Below are 20,859 nucleotides of genomic sequence, written 5' to 3' on the forward strand. Positions count from 1 at the left end.
GCTCTCTGATCCTAAGATACCTGTATTTTCTTCACAGGTTTCTATTTCTGGCCTCCAAATTAAATTTAATTTTGAATAAGCAAATGAAAAATAATGTCAATCACAACAGAGAAATTTCCTTTTCACACATTAAAAACTCTGGTTAACATCATGAACAATTATTTACTGTGTGCTAGTCATTTATCTTATATCATAACACACAATATATCTTATTTAATCCTCACAACAATCCACGAGATACTGTCCACATATTTTTACAAAAAGCTAGCAAGGAGAAGAACTGAGGTTAGAACACGGGTATAGCTTCAGAGGTCGGATCTTAACCAGCAATGCCTCTTTTGTCTACCTTATGGCAATAAGATAGAGAAAATTTTGAATTCCAGAACACCGCCTGATGATTAACAAAGTTTTAGATGAGGCCTATTAACCATAACCCTTGTACTTTAACATCTTAGAGCCTGCAAGGAGAAACAATGCTGACATTCCTTGAAAGGAAACTGGAGTAATACCTGCTGTTGTGAGGCTGCAAGGAAACAGCTACCTTGAGCTGATATACTGTCCCTACTTCCATGAGAACTGGGAACATCTATGCTTTTTTTCCTATTCTCAAACAACTCTCAATTCATCATCTCCCTGGTCAACGCAATTCAACTTTTGTGGCCTTGCAGTATTAAAACTTAAGTGCTCTCATCTTTAAAATGAATGTGTCTTTTAGGTAGAACTAAAGATAATTAACGATGTGTGAACCTTATAAACTTTAAAAACCTTGACATTTATGAAATAATTAGAAATTTGAACACTGAAGATTAAGGAATTTATGTTTTAGAAAGTGATAACAATTGTATTATGGCTGTTTTAAAATAAGAGTATCTTTATCCTTTACAGATATATATTAAAGAACAAAACACAACAACCATCCTCACTAAAAAATAAAGTAGAGAGAAGTTAGCTGGCGGAGATTTTGCCTATTGGTGTCAATAGTGGTCTTTACTACTTTAAATTGATAGTGTCTTTATAGGATTGAATAAGCTAATGAAAAAAATGAAAAAAAAATCCGTCAAGTATCCATGTAGTTTATCGCCACATATAAACTCTGGATGACAGGTTACATTTAAAATTTTTTCCAGATGTTTGACATAGTATTGAGATGCCTTAGGTATGTGATTGGAAGTATAGTTGTACTTTCATTTTCTGGTGAGCTAAATCACTCAAAACATAATATTTTATGCTTATAGCAAGTGCCCTAAGTCAATCAGAAACACCCACCATATTTTTTTGGAATAGTGATTCAGATCATCTGATCTAAAAATGGCAAATAGCTCTGCACTGTGTAAGGGGAGTAGAGATACTGTTCTGGCTGACTTGAGGCTAAACTTGAACTCAGCCTGCTGTATTTTTGTCACGTCCGTAATGTGCTTTTGCTTTGATGAATAAATGTGTAGTTTGTCAAATACAAAAAAAAATAAAAAGTAAAAAAAAAATAAAAATAAAAATGGCAAATAATATGTAGTTATTTTAATCAAAGAGATCAAACCACCTATTTACCTAGCCCTCCAAACCCAGCACAGTTTATAAGCTGCCAATAAATAAAAGATTTTAGAAGAAAGCCTTGTGTTATACTGAATAGGAACAGTATTAGCATCACTAAATTAAATCTGCAACAATGTTATAATTTTTGTATTCTGTTACATATTTTAGAGACCAATTTAAAAAGGGAATAGTCACGATCTTTCTTTAAAAACCTCTGTTCTAACTGTTCTAATGCAAAAGTTTAAAAAAGTCCTGCCATAGGAAGATTAATGTAAAATAAAAAAGAAATAGAAGAAAATGGTTTAAGTTAAGAATGGAAAACTTTTAACTACAAACTTAAATCAGAAAGTAGTTAAGGTTTGTACCAAAATAAAAAACAAACAAAAAAACCCCATAAAAACCTCTACATTAACAAAGAAGTGATGCCAAAAAAGGTACTCTAGTCAAGCCAAAAGGCATTTTCCATTGTGCTTTTCCATAAATAAGAAGTTAAAAAAAATTTTTTTAACCCAGTGAGTCATATAGAATGGAAATATCTGAGTGTTCAGGTCACATGAAAGCTCTGGAAACTTACTTCAGTTTTTCCTCTTCACTCAATGTCTTCCACAGTTCTTCAGTTTGTACTGTTGCATCTTCCAAACTGGTCCTGGAATTGTCTGTCAGAAACTGAGCACGATGATCTTGAACAAAAAGGGCGCTTGCTGACATGGGTTTCTTGACTACTCGATTGCTAATTAAATCATAAGCTGTAAGCTGTCCAGATTTGTTATCTACTACATTTGATTTTTTATTACAGGAACTTTCACTGAGATTCTTTTGTTCAGGACTTGGATTATTATTATTACTTACTTTACACGCTAAACTTTCTTGAGGCACTAAAATTTTCACAGGTTCAATGTTTTCTCCTCTTGAATTTTTAAGTGCATTTCCCTTGCTCCAGTCATCTACACAAATTTCCAAAGATCTGTCAGCAACTGCTTCTTCCTCATTTTCTCCACTCTCGTCTATATGGCCTTTATTGCCATTTTCTGATTGGATTTGCTTATTAACAAAACCCACAAAACAAATTTCACTATATTCCTTTTGGGTGTCCTCACATGATAAATTATTCAATGGGATCTCTTGAAATGTACTTCCACTGTTCTTATCAATGCTAGAATTTTCACTAGTAAAATGATCATCATAATGGTCACCAATATGTATCTGGTGGCTTAAACAATAATTAGTGCTTTTCCCAGATTTATCATTATGCACATCATTTTGGAAAGGAATGGCCGAAGTATCGACATTTGGATAATCATTTCCAGATGTTTCCATCTTAGTGAAAAGCACATCTGTTTCTGTTGTTTCACTAACAACCATGTCAGCTGAGGAAACATCTGTTTTATTACTTTCATAAGAATTTGTACTAGGTAGTGATCCATAACAAGTCGTCATCAGATTTTCAAGAGCAATTAAAACAGATTCCTAAAAATACAAATTAACAAATGTTAGGGGAAATTATGAAAATAATACTAAAAAATCTATACAAATAAGCAAATCTTTTTCATATGAAAATGGTTAGGACTGTGTAAGTTTGTAAATAGCATAAATACAAAAAATAATCTGAAAAGGGTTACCTTATTCTGTAATAATACTTGAGTTTTATCTGGTGTTAAATTCACATCTACATCAGCTGTAGGAACGTCAATTTTCAGAAAGAAAACAGGATACAAACGAGTAGATTCCTTTAGGCATTTCAGATTGTAATAATGTCGAATTAGCTAGGAATATATGTAATGAATAAAAGAAAAAAAAAGACATAAATAAAGACAGTACTGCCATCCTTAAAATACCACCAAAAGAAGCATATTCAATTGAGAAACTGAGTGGATATAACTGCTTATTAGGAAAATTAGTATCTCAATAGTAATGCTCATTTAGAGGCTTTGAACTTACATGAAGCACAAGCATTCATCAAGTACAAATATCCAATGCAACTGGCTTCATGGTTAAAAGATCATAGTGTCCTGTTTTGAAAGTCCTGGGTTCAAAGCTAAATTCTGTTACTTCCTGGCTATGTGATCCAAGATAGTCACTAACATTTCAGTTTCTTCACTATAAATAAGGATAATAATTCACCACAGAATTGTTGTGAAGAGTCATATGTAAGGTACCTAGCACAATGCTTAATAGATGATATTGTATCTATTTTTCTTTTCCTTATTTTAGAACAAATTCTTAGAAACAGTCCTTGTAAGAAGCTGACAAATGACAGTTTTTACTTCTGACCCAAGTGATACTTTTTTCTTAAAAAGATTACCTTTAATATATCTTTTTGGTGTACTGGTCGATTGTTTATAAAGATGAAACTCCTTTCTGGGGTTGAAAGACTTGTGAAAGAGTGGTCTGCATCATGCTTTGGAAGAAATCCACTTAGATAAATCTATAATTACAATAAATAATTACAGAATTGATATGCAATGTCAACAATAAACATGATTGCATGGGTCTGGCTATATATAACACATTAAAAGGTATAAAAATTAACAAACAAATGGATTTTCATCTTAAGGTCTAATGAGCCATGTATTCCTGATAACCACGTCATGAGCATTAACCTTAAATAAATTACTGAAGCATGGTAAACTGGTGTTCTCAGCCTCTAACTCTCCCTTTTTGCAATTCTATTTTAAGGAAAAATTGGCATTCATGAAAGTTTCATGACTGGGCATGTATCTTACTGTCATAGGACATGTAGGATAAATACTGCTCTCTGCTCAACCCTATCTTCTTTCTGTCTTTTAAAAATTTCTTGCCTTATATTGTGACTTTCCTCTGGCTGTTTATCCTTTTCTTTTCAACCACCATTTTCTGTAAAGAAGTGGCTGTTTCTATCTTTATTCTGAGTATGCCATGAAGTCAATCTGATTGGGTTTTCATTGCTGAGGGGGAAAAAGTATCTTTACTCGTTGACACATTGCAGTGTTATCCTTTATCTTCATTTCTGTTTAGAGAACTATTTTACAAACGTATGAAAAGGAGAGAGAAAATAAAAAAGGATCCTAGAAAAACTACCAGAGAGAAGAGAGGGAGACTTAGGGAACAGAAGGTAAGGAAAATGCTCCTACTTTTACTTTGAAAGGTAATACGGAGAATTGTTAGGAATACAGGATAAAGCCAGATTGATATGATTTAAATCCCAGTTCTACTACTAGTGTGATCTTGGTCAAATTATTCAAAATACAGGTCTATAACAATCTCTTATCTGAAACAACTGGAATCAGATGTTTTATTAACCTGCCAAGAAACAATAACAATGGGAAAATTTCAGCTTAGGTTTAGAAAAGCAAGAGTGTCAGTGGGGGTGCTATTTTTAGTTAAGCAGAAACCATGAGGCTCCTTACCAACATAGCCTGTAGGCTGCCACCTATGTCTATGGCTATCCCTGCCCTTGGAAATAAGCATTTAAGGAGACGCATTACCAATTTTAGAACACTAAGTGCATTACTGTCACAGTGCCAAACTGTGCCAATTTAAAAAAGTTAATAAAGCTAGATAATCCATTATAAAATGAAACTACTTAATTAACTGTAAAACTTCACGACACTTATAAATGGTTGTATAATTTACCAAGTAACATGAGACCCTTCTTAAAGCACCTGCTGAGCATCAGGGAGAGCTTGTTTAGCCTCTGAAAGACTTATTGAGCTTGTTGATGAAAAAAAAAAATACCCATGATAGGTAAGAATGAAGAATAAAATGAAGAAAAAATTGGTAATTTTGCTAGTGTTCTCCTTCCACACCATCTAGGCTGGCCACTGAATAAATACTATTACTTCCAAATACTGAGCTTTAAAAATGGCTTAAGATAACCTTAACAACTAAGTTATATGGAAAGGTAAAATCAAATGGCAAAGTCTTATAAAATGCTATAAAAAGTGTAAATCTGGCTAGTTCGTGGGAAAACAAATGTCTATAAGAGACCAAACCAGTGCAACAAAATTAAAAATTAGACAGACCTTAGAAGATTCTATACCCAAGTATTAACCAAAAAGCAAAACAAAAATCAAAGGAAAAATATAAACAAATAATTCTCCCCCAACTGTCCTTCAACTATGGACCACTCTCTCTTTCCCTTCATCTCCAACATTCTATAACCTGGCTTCTACCTTAATGACCAACCCCAATGGACACTTAGTTCTACTCTTATTTGACTCTCTGCAGACCCTGACACCAATGACAACTCTCTCCTTTGGGAAGCATGACAGTTTCAGCCTTCTCTTTTGGTCTTCCTACTGCCTCTCTGACACTTCCTCTTTAGTCTGGTTTGCTGGTTTCTCTCCCTTTGCTTATATCCTATAATGATAATGGTCCCCCTGAGTTCCATCATCAGACCCTTTTTTCTTGCTCTCTACTCTCCCTGTGTAATTTCATTCCTATCTATACGCATACACCAGTGATGCTAAGATACAGATGTAGAGCCTTTATTTCTTTCATCCCCAAATGCTTACTATCTTTAACTAGCTGTCACACAAATCTTCTCAATCTCACCACACTCAAAACTTGGTAAAATATTTCAGCTCACTTCTACCCTGCTGTTCAGCTAGCTCCTCCTGTATTCCTTTACCATGATAAAGACCCCTGCCCCCTACCCAGTTTGTCAAACCCATCTTTTCTTCTCTACCCTGATTCTGCTGAAGTAGCCCTGACTTTCTCCTCTTTCAGTAAACCTCTAGAATGCTATGGGAGTTACATTTCTAAAGTAAAAATGTAAGTACTTCTGATCAGGATACTGGAATAAATTCACACTTATTAATAATTCCCTTCTCTCCATCCCAAATGCAAATAAATACATAGCAGTGATAAAATAAAATTTTACAAAAATTTTAAAAGACCTAACCATTTAATAAGACAAATATAAAGATGTTATGGATGCTAAACATAACAGGGAGTGATGGCTGAAATCAAAAGCCCTTATGTGCTCTATGATCAGAAACCAGCCATATCAGAAAAAAAATTTTAACGATATGTGATGATGGATGTAACTAGACTTGTGGTGACCACTTCACAATGTATAAATATAACAAATCATAATGTTGTACACCTGAAACTAACACGTCAATTGTATGTCAATTAAAAAAAGAAAAAAAAAGAAACCAGCTGGAAATTGGTCAGCTGAAAATTAAATTCTGGTATGGAAACAGGGACAGAAAACACATATAGGCAGGGGATTAAAATCAGTCTTCCCATTGAAATGGGCAAATTTCCCCTCTCACCCCCACGAATGTTTAAAAAGCACTGTGACCACTGTTTGGAGCTGCTTGCAAGGATCACCAGAAAGAATACAGACAACTCCAGAACCAAAAATAAAGTTAAACCAAGTCAGCTAGCAAAAAGGGTCTGTAAAATCTTGGCAGGATGAAAGACATGAACTACTAATATTAATACCTAGTTTTGAATTGGGGCTGGGAGGGCATTGGTACCTGCCAAACCATGGGAAGGGAGAGTAAAGTGGGAGGGGAAAAACAAAATGACAAAAACAGTAAATCTGCATTCAAAATGATTCTGCAAATTAAAATTTCAAAGCATATAAAATAGCAGAGAATGAGAGATATTCTCTCAGGAATAAAAATGATAGAGCAATATGAAAATGACTTTGAAATTAGTAAGTGTACCATGCTTTTAAAAGATTAATTAAAAAACCTATTATCAAAAAAAAAAAAAAAAAACAGAAGATAAAGAAAAAGCTAGTAGCTATAAATCAAGTTTAGAAGAAAGGACAGAAAAGTAGATATTGTTTTGAGAATAAAAATCAGGCAGCGCTGAGGAAATCACCCAGAACTTAGCATGGATTAATGCAGAGATATCAAAGAGCAGACAGATGTCAAAACAAGCAAATAAACAAAAAAACAACTTGAGGAGTTCCATCAAGCCAACAAAACCACACTGGGAAACTCCATAAGAAATGCCACCACAGCAGTGGTGCAGCTGGGATCACCATCCATAATTAGGAGATTCTTCCCATGCGGAGTTGCTATAGATAAGAAAGGGATCCTCAATAGTATAGGAAGGGATATTATAAAGATTTTCTGCACCCAAGGCTCCCAATGACTTATGTATCTGCCAGCTCAGTCCAGTGAAGCACCTTGGTGGCCAAGTTTCACAACTCGAATGTATACAGTGAGGATAAAAGCGAGAGGGGCAACCATTAGCAGTTGGCTAGGAATGAGAAAGGGTCAAGAAAACTCTGAAAGCCCAGAAAGCATGGAGTGGTGATGGGTAGCTGGTAGCAACATAAATACAATACTCATTTAAGATACACAGTGCAAGAACAAAAGATAGATTTGGTTAGATGATCATTCTCACTAGAGACACACTCAGAAGTCTGTCATTCTGACAACCCAATGAAGTGGAACTACTCAGCAACACCTTGTTTCCAAATTCCCTCATTCTTCCATGCAAGAATAACCACATGAAGGTGCAGCAAAGTTTTGGTATCTGTCATAGATTACAGCAGTCCTTGTATGATTCTATCTCAAGAGAAAACTTAAAAATCAATGGACATGCATAGATCTGGCAACATATCTCAACACAAGTCAAAGAAAAGAAATCCCAACTGCAGGACTGACATCTTCCAATCACACATGGAATCATAACTAACAAGGTCTAGATCAGTGTTTTTCTTATTTGAATACATACTCAGAGACCTTATTAAAGTGCAGATTCTGATTCAGTATGCCTGGGATGAGACCTGAAATTCTTCAGCCTAATAAGCTTCCAAGTAATGCCAATGTTACTGGTCTTCAGACCAAACTATGATGACAAGTAGAATCTCTAAAGCACAACACCACAGGTATCATGTCTGGATCTCCTGTCCAGCTTCCTGGGTTACCAGCATAGGCAACAAAGTTCCAGGAAGTCACAGGGAACCCAGGGGAATTTAGACAGTACCTTTATTATCCCAGGTCAGCCACCATGACCAGTCCAAGGTGGCACTACTGTCTAAACTATTAAATAACTATTAAGGGAGCTCCGAAAAGCAGAACGCATGTCAGATCATGGCCACTAAGGGTGGCCTGAATTATTCCTCAGGCGAGAGAACTCAATACATTAACTGAGCACAAGCTCCCATCCAAGACTCTAATAAAATGATAATAATTAAGAACTCAATATTGCAAAAAAGAATAGGAGGGGAACTAGTAGCAGAAAAGAGAATGCAACAAATTAAGAAAAAGAAAAGGAGAACAGTGAAATCATAATAATGTATACTCCATATATGTTTTTAACTTTTAGAATGAATCTTCAAATAAAAGATGGTTACATAAGAAAATAGGTTATTAAGCTAGATAACACAAGAGTGGAACTGACATTACTGAGACAAGAGCAAGCAAAAGTAAGACTGGTGGTGTTAATAACCTCATCCAGTTATATTATAAGGACTCAAGAAGACTGTCTAAAGCTCACAGATCAAGAAAATAAAGCTAGAACACATATTTAGGATGGGGAAGGGAAAACAAAGGTAGGAGAGCTCAACTCCTTTTCTTTTATTGCGGAAAGTAAATAGATGAAGATTTGAAATTGAAAATCACTTATAAAAATTAATGTGATTCACTTAGGTGTACCTCAAAAGCTGGTACAAAAGTGTAAAGCAATTATATTCCAATGAAGAGTTTAAAAAAGAAAAAAAAATTAATGTAACCGCGATACTTAAAATTAAAAACAAAAAAACGGAAAAGATGAAAACAGGAAGTAGGGCTGAGAAGGGAGGTTTAATATGAGCTCTGTATATATATATATAATATTTTACCTTATACACATACTTCATTAAAATTTTAAAAGAAAAACTTCTTGCCACTCCAACCCCACAAAAAGGAAATAATTTAATAGTTTCATTGGTAAATTAGAATTATTAAAGAACATTTTTGTCATATACCTGAGAGTCTTCAGAGTGGTACTGAAAGGATTCCATATTGCCCATAACGGCAGTCCCCAGAACAGACATGAGAGCCATTTTATGATCTGATACTCTAGTTTTCTGCCAAATAATTGCCTAGGGACAAAATGACACAGACAACTTTTAACACAATTTGGACTTAGTAAACTCAAGTACTTACATAATTTATTTCTACATTTAGCATTCATCCCTAGCTTATATTTTCTCCATCATTTATAAGATATGTATAGGCTATAAGGCTGACAGATCTCTGGTTCCAAATTTCAGTAGCCATATATGCTGCAGTATTGAATCTATTTTAACTTCTCTGAACCTCAATTTTCTTCTCTCTATAAGATGACTAAGAATATTTATCTCCCAGAGTTGTTGGAAGATGAAAATATATGATGTAGGCAAACACATAGGCTGGTACCTGGCATAAAACAGTTTCATCAAATATTAATTCTCTCCCCTCTTCTAATCCTAAACTTCGGAGTATATACTTCAGAGTATATTTAAATTAAATTGCTACTCCAAGTGAAGTATTACTATTTTATTCAGGATGGACACCTATGCTATAAGATTTCTGTAAATAGTCAAACTGATATAAAAATTTAGGATAATGCATGCTTTTAAAAATTACCTTTATAATTACCTTTTATATACAGAGAACCTAAAAAAAGCTAACTGAACCTCACAGACATAAAAACTGAATAATAAGCTTGGATTTTTTTTCACCGCAAGCATGTAGCAGGGTAGCTTAAAAGAATCATGGTCCAGAGAGACTGCACTGAAGTTTGGCTGTGAAGTGTATGACCAGGTACGACATACTGAAATTTTTTCAGTTAACAAGGTTAAATTACAGTCAAATCTCTTGAGAAATCAGCAATACAGACGCAATTCATTCATTCGACAAATATTCACTTAGACCCTCCCAAATTCTAAAGAAAATGTGTAAGGGGCTTAGGAGAAAACATCAACATCAACATTCAAAAGGCAGGCAGAGGAAGAAAAGGAGTCTGAAAAGGATTAGTCACAGGCAAGAAGAGTCACAGGACAGTATGGTGCATAGAACAAGGAAGTTTTTTTTAAGAAGAAAGTAGTTATGTGTGACCAATGTTGAGAGACCAAGGTCAAAAAAAAAAGAGAGAGAGAGAGATGGCCACAGGATTTAGCAATCAGGAAGGTGAGAGCAGTTCTAAGGAACTAGAGTAAATGAAGCCAAACTATAGTTACTGCATAGTGACTATAGGGAGAATATATGAAAGAGACAGCTCTTTTAGAAAGTTTGGCTGTAAAGTGAAAGCAGACAGCAGTAACTGAAAGCAGCTAGATCAAGGGAAGCTGTTGATGACACACTTGAATAAAAAGCAGTGAGGGAAGAATGGGTATACAAACAAGCAGGTTTGTAAAATCAACAGAAGGAAGTTAAGAAAGTTCTCCTTTGTTCTCTCTTTCTTTCTCCCTTTTCTTTTTTGTAATGTAAAAAGGTTATCTGTTCCAAGTAAAAAGACACTGCTTTAAATATTTGATAGTGGAGAAGGTTAAAAAGAAAGAGACATTCTGGCTAGATCAAAAGATCCTAACCAAATGAATTTCTTAACATGACCAAGAACTTATGTAGGCAGGAAGAAGTACTAACAATATTATGTATAATAAAATGAAAGGGGAAGTAAATGAATTCATGTTGTCTTCTAACTGGCATGTCAGTAGACAGCAATGAAGGGCTGTTGGACGAGATGACTCTGCTTCTTGATCTTTATCATCTATAAGCCACTTTTGTTTTTAGAATCTCAAAGACCAGCCTGCTTGGGAAAACAGTGTAACAACTGCTCAAGAAGATAAATTGCCCAATATTTAGTGTAACAGGAAAACCTTTTACTTATTCCCAGGGTTTTATTAATGCTAATCAAGCAGGAGTTACGATTTATGAAGAACTTACTATGCACTACTCTTCTAGAAACCATTAATTTTCACAACCGTTTCAGGCAGGTATTATTATCTAGTTTTGCAGATGAGGAAACTGAGGCTCAAAGAGATTGATTTACCCAAAGTAACAGAGATATTAGGTCATGGAATCATGATTTATACCCTAATCTTTCTGGCTCCAAATTTTTACTTTGCTAATTTACATGAAAGGATAAAACATAAAATATATGGATTTAGCTTTGAGTTTATAGTAAGGGAAGAAGCTAACATAATTAATATTATATGATCTAAAGAAATAATAGGAGCTAACAAATTCTGTGAGTGTGAATTTGCATGGGATGATGGATTCTCTAGATGAGGACTTTAATGCTATTCAACTCAGAAATATAGTGTCTATCTCCTAACAAATATTATTTACATGTTTTAAAATGAGATGGATGTAGAAAGTCACCAGCTATCCATTCAACTAATGATGATTCTAACTCAGCCCAGGCCAAAGGGATTTCCAATATTCCCTCCCTTAGTTATGCTTCTAAATGGAGGATAGAAATAGGTGACTGAGGTTCTTTCCAATTTCTATAAACAAATACTGATAAAATGACTCCTATCAGAAAGTTACAAATAATAATGACAGCAGCAAGGCTCTTTGCAAATTTATTTATTTATTTACTTATTGGCTGCGTTGGGTCTTCATTGCTGTGCAGGCTTTCTCTAGTCGCAGAGAGTGGGGGCTACTCTTCATTGCAGTACGCAGGCTTCTCTTTGTGGTGGCTTCTCTTGTTGCAGAGCACGGGCTCTAAGCACGCGGGCTTCAATAGTTGTGGTACAGCGGCTCAGTAGTGGCTCACTGGCTCTAGAGCTCAGACTCAGTAGTTGTGGCGCACAGGCTTAGCTGCTCCACACATGTGGGATCCTCCTGGACCAGAGCTCGAACTCATGCCCCCTGCGTTGGCTGGCGGATTCTCAAGCACTGCATTACCAGGGAAGTCCCGGCAAGGCTCCTTGAAAGATCATTTTCAGACATTGGTTTCTAGTCCTGTTTTTCTTTTTCCTTTTAAAGTGAATTTTGAGCCACTGCTTTTTAAACAGTTCTGAACAATTTCAGCTTATATATAATTTTTATGTAATGCCTCTGAATTCTGACCTTTAAACATAATGTGTTTAAGTAGGAATCATATTAAGACATTAGTGTGCTTCATTTCATCGGCATCTGGGCTAGTCACTGATCAGCTAGGTTGACTGGTTTCACATGTAAAAATGTGCAGAGTTCTTTTTATTTTTTTCATCTGCCATACTAGAAATTTTAAAGGCAAAAAAGCTATGCTCAGGTGATTTCAGGTTAAAACGTGATTTCAAGTGATTTCAGAGTTTAGGCACTCACACTTTAACCAAAGGCTCAATCTCCACATATTTATGTGCAAAATTCCAAAGTGATACTTATCAAATAAATCTTAATGTCTTATTAACAGTTACATACCATACACTTCTGTATGTCACATAACATTTAATTCTTCTGTGCTAGGAGCTGCACTGCAAACATAAATCTATTTATATAAATACGGCCTTCCTGAAAGACTCCAAAAACATCGGTCCACTCAATATGCCTATACACACCAAAGTACTGAGGTCTCATCACAGAGAAGAGATTAATGGGTTATGTAGACATACAAGGAAAAAACGGTCAGCATACTCACCCTCTAGGAAATTAAAACCTGGTTGAATTAGAATGCAGTATTTGGTATCAATAGGATAATTAAGGACATGGAAATATTTGGTTGATAATGAGCAATAATTTCTTATTTTAAATCTTTTTTTCAACGTTGAGGTATAAAGTGACAAAAACTGTATATATTTAAGACATACAATCTTATTGTTTCATATATCATTGCATATTGTGCAATGATCATCACAATCAAGCTGATAAGCATTCACTACCTCATACAGTTACTATTTTTTGTTTTGTTTTACTTTCATCCCACCACCACCTCCCCTCTGGTAAACACCCATTGGTTCTCCATGAGTCTTTCAGTTTGCTATGCTTATCCATTTGTTTTTTAGCCTATACATACAAGTAAAATTATACAGTACTGTATTTCTCTTTCTCTGACTTATTTCACTCAGCATAATACCCTCTAGGTCCATCCAGGTTGTTGCAAATGGCAAGACTGCATTCTTTTCTTACGTCTGAATAGGATTCCACTGTGTATATATACCACATCTTCTTTATCCATTTATCTATCAATGGACTTTTAGGTTGCTTCCATATCTTGACTATTGTAAATAGTGCTGCAATGAACATAGGGGTGCATATATTTTGACAATTAGTGTTTTTGTTTTCTTTGAAAAATACCCAGAAGCAGAACAGCTGAATCATGTGGTAGTTTTATTTTCAATTTTTTGAGAAACATCCATGCTGTTTTCCTTACTGGCTGTATCAACTTACATTCCCACCCACAGTGCATGAAGGTTCCCTTTGCCCCATACCCTCAACAACATCTGTTATTTGTTGCTCTTTGATAACAGCCAGGTGTGAGGTGATACCTCATTGTGGTTTTGGTTTGCATTTCCCTGATGGTTAGTGATTCTGAGCATCTTTTCAGGTGTCTGTTGGTCATTTATGTCTTCTTTGGAAAAATATCTACTTGGGTCCTCTGTCCACTTTTAAATCAGGTTATTTGTTTTTGATGTTGAGTTGCTGAGTTCTTCATATATTTTGGATATTAACCCCTTATCAGATATATTGTTGACAAACATCTTCCATTCAATAGGCAGCCTTTTCATTTTGTTGATAGTTTTCATCACTGTGCAAAGAAAGGCTTTTTAGTGTAGTCCCATTAGTTTATTTTTGCTTTCGTTTCCTTGCCTGAGGAGAGAGAACCAAAAAAATACTGCTAAGACTAATCACTGTACTGCCTATGTTTTCTTTTAGGAGTTTTACTGTTTCAGGTCTTGCATGTTGGTCTTTCACCCATTTTGAGTTTATTTCTGTAAATTGTGTGAAAAAGTAGTCCAGTCTGATTCTTTTGCATGTAGCTGTCCAGTTTTCCCAACACCATATATTGAAGAGGCTGTCTTTTCCGACTGTATATTCTTGCTTCTTTTGGTAGATTAACTGACCATATATGTGTGGCTTCACGTCTGGGCTCTCTACTCTCTTCCATTGATCTTTGTGTCTGGTTTTGGATCATATTGTTTTGATTACTGTAGTTTTGTAGTATAGCTTGAAATTAGGGCACATGATAACTCCAGCTTTGTTCTTCTTTCTTAAGATCATTTTGGTTATTTTGGGTCTCCTGTGTCTCCATACAAATTTCAGAATTATTTCTTCTAGTTCTGTGAAAAATGCCATTGGTATTTTGATGGGATTGCACTGAACTCATAAACTGCCTTAGGAAGTATGGTCATTTTAACAATACTATTTCTTCCAAGTGATGAGATGTTTTATCTTTCCATTTGTTTGTGTCGTCTTCAGTTTCTTTCATCAATATCTTACAGTTTTCTGAGTATAGGTCTTTTACATCCTTGGTTAAACTTATTTCTGGGCATTTTATTCTTTTTGATGCAATTGTAAATGGGGTTGTTTTCTTAATTTTCTGATAGAACTGTCTTTCTGATAGTTCATTGTTAATGTACAGAAATGCAACACATTTATGTATATTAATTTTGTACCCTGCAATTTTACTGAATTCGTTTATTAGTTTTAAAAGTTTTCTGGGGGCATCCTTAGGATTTTCTATATATAGTATCATATCACATGCAAAGAGTGAAAGTTTTACTTCTTCCTTTCCAATTTGGATTCCTTTAATTTCTTTTTCTTATCTAACTGCTGTGGCTAGGACATCCAACACTATGTTGAATAAAAGTAGTGAGAGTGGGCAACCTTGTTCGGTTCCTGATTTTAGAGAAAAAGCTTTCAGTTTTTCACCTTTCAGTATGATGTTAGCTGTGGGATTATCATATATGGCCTTTATTAAGGTGAGGTACATTCCCTTTATACCTACTTTGTTGAGAGTTTTTTTTTTTATCATAAATGGATGCTGAATTTTGTCAGAAGCTTTTTGTGCATCTATTGAGATGATCATATGATTTTTATTCTTCAGTTTGTTAATGTGGTGTATCACACTGATTGATGTGTGAATACTGAATCATTCTTGCATCCCTGAGATAAATCTCATCTCATCATGGTGTATGATCCTTTTAACATATTGCTGAATTTGGCTTGCTAATATTTTGTTGAGAATTTGTGCATCTATGTTCATCAGTGATACTGACCTGCAATTTTCTTTTTTTCTAGTGCCTTTGTCTGGTTTTGGTATCAGGGTGATTCTGGTCTTGCAGAATGAGTTTGTAAGCATTCCTTCAATGTTTGGGAACAGTTTGAGAAGGATAGGTGTTAATTCTCATTTAAATGTTTGTCAAAATGCATGTGTGAAGCTGGCTGGTCCCGGACTTTTCTTTGTCAGGAACTTATTCCTTTTTTAATCGCTAAATAATATTCCCCAATATGGATATACATTTGAAGTATCATTGCCTCTTATGGTGGACGAGTGTGTTATTTCCACTTTTTGCTTATTATGAATGATGCTGCTATAAACATTCATGTATATGTTTTTGTGTGAAATATATTTTTCTTTTTCTTGTGTATATACTAGGAGTGAAATAGCTGGGTAAAGTGGTAACTCAATTTTTTGAGGAACTGCCAGACTGCAATCTTTCCATTTCCTCTGCACGTGTTTGTGTTTGTATGTATATGAGCGTGTGTGTGTGTGTGTGTGTGTGTGTGTGTGTGTGTGTGTGTGTGAGAGAGAGAGAGCATAAAAAGACAAAGAGGTGCTGGCTTCTGCTATCATGCTTGTTATCTTAAGCCAGCCAGCAGCTGATGATTTAAGGAACAATACTCAAAATAAGAGAAAGTAGGTTAAGATTCTGAATAATCTGCAACTGTATAGAAAATAAACGTCATCGGCTTCATACTGTCTATATCACAAGTTATTTTCAACAAGGAGCAGTTGAGCAATAAAAAACTTATTCACAAAAAGTTTATCTCTTTAAAGCTATGCTAGCTCTCTGATTCATACATATGTATAAAATATATTTAAAATGAGTAATCATAAAAATATTTCAAGAAAACTAATGTTTTAAAATTCCTGCATTTAATACAGCTACAAAACCTGTGATATTTCTAATGGAAACATCATATTGTGTTATTTTAGTTTGTATTAGAGTGATGCCTCAGATATGAATCTTAGCTACTGATTAATGCAAAGATGCTATTGCACTGCCTGACCTACTGAAAACCTAGTATACAGAACTGTAAAAAGATCACTTGAGGAAATGGGTTCTAAAACAAGCTGCAAAATATGAGAACCACTGAATGTGTTTTTTTTTTTTAATATGTAAATACTGCTAGTAGTTCTCGAACATTATTTCACACTGGGCAATTAGATCAAGGGGGCTGATTTAGAAACATTTTCTAAGTAGTTACTGTTGGGCTAACAATAAACAATAAAGAGGTCTGCCAATAAATTAAATTTTCACTATTGCTTAGGCAATTAAGATTCACTTTCAAAACAGGACCCATTATTAAAGAACTGAACAATAAAATGTAGTAATTAAAAATTAAAGATATAGAAAGTACTGAATTTTTAAATGCTACATTTTTTACAACAAGTAGTTTTTAGTTTGTTTTCCCCACCATGTCATCAACCTTGTATTGTTTTCTAAAACAGAGATCTTCTTTTCACTTCCTGAAGTTTTTCATGTATTTTGCCCTTAGGCTGAAAGCTTAACATGTGCTAAAAATACACACACATACCCCCATATGTTTTCTATCTAGGTCACACAAAGTTGGAGCATCTGGATGTGCCAAGTAAGAATCTGACTCTAGTCAGTATGATGACAGTGCAAAAACACCTCAATAAAAAATATATTATTACATGCACACCATGTAATTGATTGAAGTTAGCCAAATATATCTTGCCACTCTTCCTACTTCTTTGACATATACTATTTGAAATTAGATGAGAATACTCAGTATTTAATTAGTAAACCTCAACTGTGAAGGCAATCTGTGATAATGGGAAAAGGAGGTTACATACAGATAATACACAATTAACTAAAAACTGTAATGCTAATAAGACTGCCTGAGCAAAGGCGACTTCTAGAATATGAAACCAAAGTATTCATATTGCTGTAGAGTGCAACCAAACTTTTCATGCAAATTATTTGCAAAGATGTACTAAGAAGTTCATGTTTCAATTTCTTAAAAGTCTGAAGTTTTAACTACTTACAAGCTCTTACAAGTTAATATAATTGGATCTATATCTATTGCTATCTACTCCTGGACGTGTATTTGTTGAGAAAACCGCAGGGACACAAACACAATATAAGAAAAGGCAATCTCTTTCCACACTGGCAACATGATAACAATATTAACTATAGAAGCTTATAGAAACTTTATTGATGAATGTTTTGAGTTTGGTATAAAATTATGGATTATTCCATCACAATACCAATACTATTGTTAAAAGAATACCACATTCTATTAACATAAAAGTATTAATATGATTTGATTCTTAGTAAGCAGCCCTAGAGTTTAAAATTGGTAAAATTTATTTAGAACAGTTTCACGCTTAAAATTTCTTATGTGGGAATTCCTTGGTGATCCAGTGGTTCGGGCTCAGCGTTTTCCCTGTGGGGGCCCGAGTTTAACCCCTGGTCAGGGAACTAAGATTCTGCAAGCCACATGCCATGGCAAAAAAGAAAAAAAAGAAAAAAAAAATTTTTAAATAAAGACCCCCTCCCCACCCCGGTCCCCTTTTAAAAAAAAGAAATAAATCTCTTACGCTTACTCTACTCTGCTTAAATGGTTCCTATTTTATTTTCTATTCATGTTTTGGAATATAGTATGCATAATTATTTTTTCTCAAGGTTATAAAGAAATTAGTAACAGTAACAGTGTCTTATAGGAGCTAGACAGATGAGAGACGAAGATGAGAGTAATTTTTTCACTCTGCCTTTTCATACTTTTTGGTTTCTGAATCATGTGAAGTATGGTTCAGTCATAATAAAGGCCATATACGACAAACCCACAGCAAACATCATTCTCAATGGGGAAAAACTGGAAGCATACCCTCTAAGATCAGGAACAAGACAAGGATGTCCACTCTCGCCACTACTATTCAACACAGTTATGGAAGTCCTTGCCACAGAAATCAGAGAAGAAAAAGAAATAAAAGGAATCCAAATTGGAAAAGAAGAAGTAAAACTGTCACTGTTCGCCGATGACATGATACTATACACAGAAAATCCTAAAGATGCCACCAGAAAACTACTTGAGCTAATCAATGAATTTGGTAAAGTTGCAGGATGCAAAATTAACACACAGAAATCTCTTGCATTCCTATACACTAACAACGAAAGATCAGAAAGAGAAATTCAGGAAACAATCCCATTCACCATTGCAACAAAAAGAATAAAATACCTAGGAATAAACCTAAGTAGGGAGGTAAGAGACCTGTACTCAGAAAACTATAAGACACTGATGAAAGAAATCAAAGATGACACAAACAGATGGAGAGATAAACCATGTTCTTGGATTGGAAGAATCAACACTGTGAACATGACTATACTACCCAAAGCAATCTACAGGTTCAATGCAATTCCTATCAAATTACCAATGGCATTTTTTACAGAACTAGAACAAAAAATCCTAAAATTTGTATGGAGACACAAAAGACCCCAAATAGCCAAAGCCATCTTGAGAGGAAAAAAATGGAGCTGGAGGAATCAGAATCCCTGAATTCAGACTATACTACAAAGCTACAGTAATCAAGACAATATGGTACTGGCACAAAAACAGAAATACAGATCAATGGAACAGGATAGAAAGCCCAGAGATAAACTATGGTCAACTAATCTATGACAAAGGAGGCAAGGATATACAGTGGAGAAAAGACAGCCTTCAATAAGTGGTGCTGGGAAAACTGGACAGCTACACATAAAAGAATGAAATTAGAACACTCCCTAACACCATATACAAAAATAAACTCAAAATGGATTAAAGACCTAAATGTAAGGCCAGACACTATAAAACTCCTAGAGGAAAACACAGGAAGAACACTCTTTAACATAAATCACAGCAAGATCTTTTCTGACCCACTTCCTAGAGAAATGGAAATAAAAACAAAATAAGTAAGTGGGACCTACTGAAACTTCAGAGCTTTTGCATGGCAAAGGAAACTATAAACAAGACAAAAAGACAACCCTCAGAATGGGAGAAAATATTTGCAAACAAATCAACAAAGGATTAATCTCTAAAATGTATAAACAGTTCATGCAGCTCAATATCAAAAAAACAACCCAATCGAAACATGGGCAGAAGACCTAAACAGGCATTTCTCCAAAGGAGACATACAGATGGCCAAGAGGCACATGAAAAGCTGCTCAACATCACTAATTAGCAGAGAAATGCAAATCAAAACTACAATGAGGTATCACCTCACGCCAGTTAGAATGGGCATCATCAGAAAATCTACAAACAATAAATGCTGGAGAGGGTGTGGAGAAAAGGGAACCCTTTTGCTCTGTTGGGGGAAATATAAATTGATACAGCCACTATAGAGAAGAGTATGGAGGTTCCTTGAAAAACTAAAAATAGAATTACCATATGACCCAGCAATCCCACTACTGGGCATATACCCAGAGAAAACCATAATTCAAAAAAACACATGTACTCCAATGTTCACTGCAGCACTATTTACAATAGCCAGGTCATGGAAGCAACCTAAATGTCCATCAAGACATGAATGGATGAAGAAGATGTGGTACATATATACAATGGAATATTACTCAGTCATAAAAAGGAACGAAATTGGGACACTTGTAGAGACATGGATGGACCTAGAGACTGTCATACAGAGTGAAGTAAGTCAGAAAGAGAAAAACAAATATCATATATTAATGCATATATGCGGAATATAGAAAAATGGTACAGATCAACCAGTTTGCTAGGCAGAATTAGAGACACAGATGTATAGAACAAACATACAGACAGTGGGGGTGGGAGGGCTGTTTGGTGTGGGATGAATTGGGAGATTGGGATTGCCATATATACATCACTATAAGAAAAAAATATATCAAATTGCACACTTTAAATATATCCAGTTTATTGTATGTCAATTATATCTCAATAAAAGTTCTTAAAAACAAGGTATGGTTTGGTCAAAAAATTAAGCAAAAATTTGAAAACATAAGTTAATCTCTGCATAACTTTCAAAGGGAGACTGTAGATACTCTTTGTGGTCTTTAAAGCAAGAAAGATTATTTTCAATTGCTAATCAAATCCTACCTACATCAGAAATGTTTTTCTTGCCTATACTGTCTTCTACATGCTCTGTGCAACTGCCTGGACTACTGAACCAGCTTCTTCTGTTACAAAACTACTAAACATAATTTGGTCCATTCTCCAACTGCCATGAGAATTA

General features: G+C 34.8%; 1 protein-coding gene across 9 annotated transcripts in view; it reads right to left on the reverse strand.

Moving 5' to 3' along the window:
* The window catches only part of PMS1 (PMS1 homolog 1, mismatch repair system component), a 108,805-nt gene that overhangs the window by 18,174 nt on the left and 69,772 nt on the right, over positions 1-20,859 (reverse strand). For 8 of the 9 annotated variants that reach the window (XR_009055073.1, XM_057745195.1, XM_057745199.1 and 5 more), the window contains 4 exons: positions 9,446-9,562; positions 3,833-3,955; positions 3,150-3,293; positions 2,105-2,997 (listed from right to left, as the gene is read on the reverse strand). Coding sequence is in view for 8 of the 9 variants with exons in the window: in XM_057745195.1 (XP_057601178.1) it covers positions 2,105-2,997; positions 3,150-3,293; positions 3,833-3,955; positions 9,446-9,562 (1,277 nt within the window). In the remaining variant the exon portion in view is untranslated. The remainder of the gene's footprint in view (positions 1-2,104; positions 2,998-3,149; positions 3,294-3,832; positions 3,956-9,445; positions 9,563-20,859) is intronic. The other variant, XM_057745201.1, reaches the window with a different exon arrangement.

This window comes from Hippopotamus amphibius, chromosome 8 (assembly GCF_030028045.1).
Source record: "Hippopotamus amphibius kiboko isolate mHipAmp2 chromosome 8, mHipAmp2.hap2, whole genome shotgun sequence".
NCBI classification, from domain to species: domain Eukaryota; kingdom Metazoa; phylum Chordata; class Mammalia; order Artiodactyla; family Hippopotamidae; genus Hippopotamus; species Hippopotamus amphibius.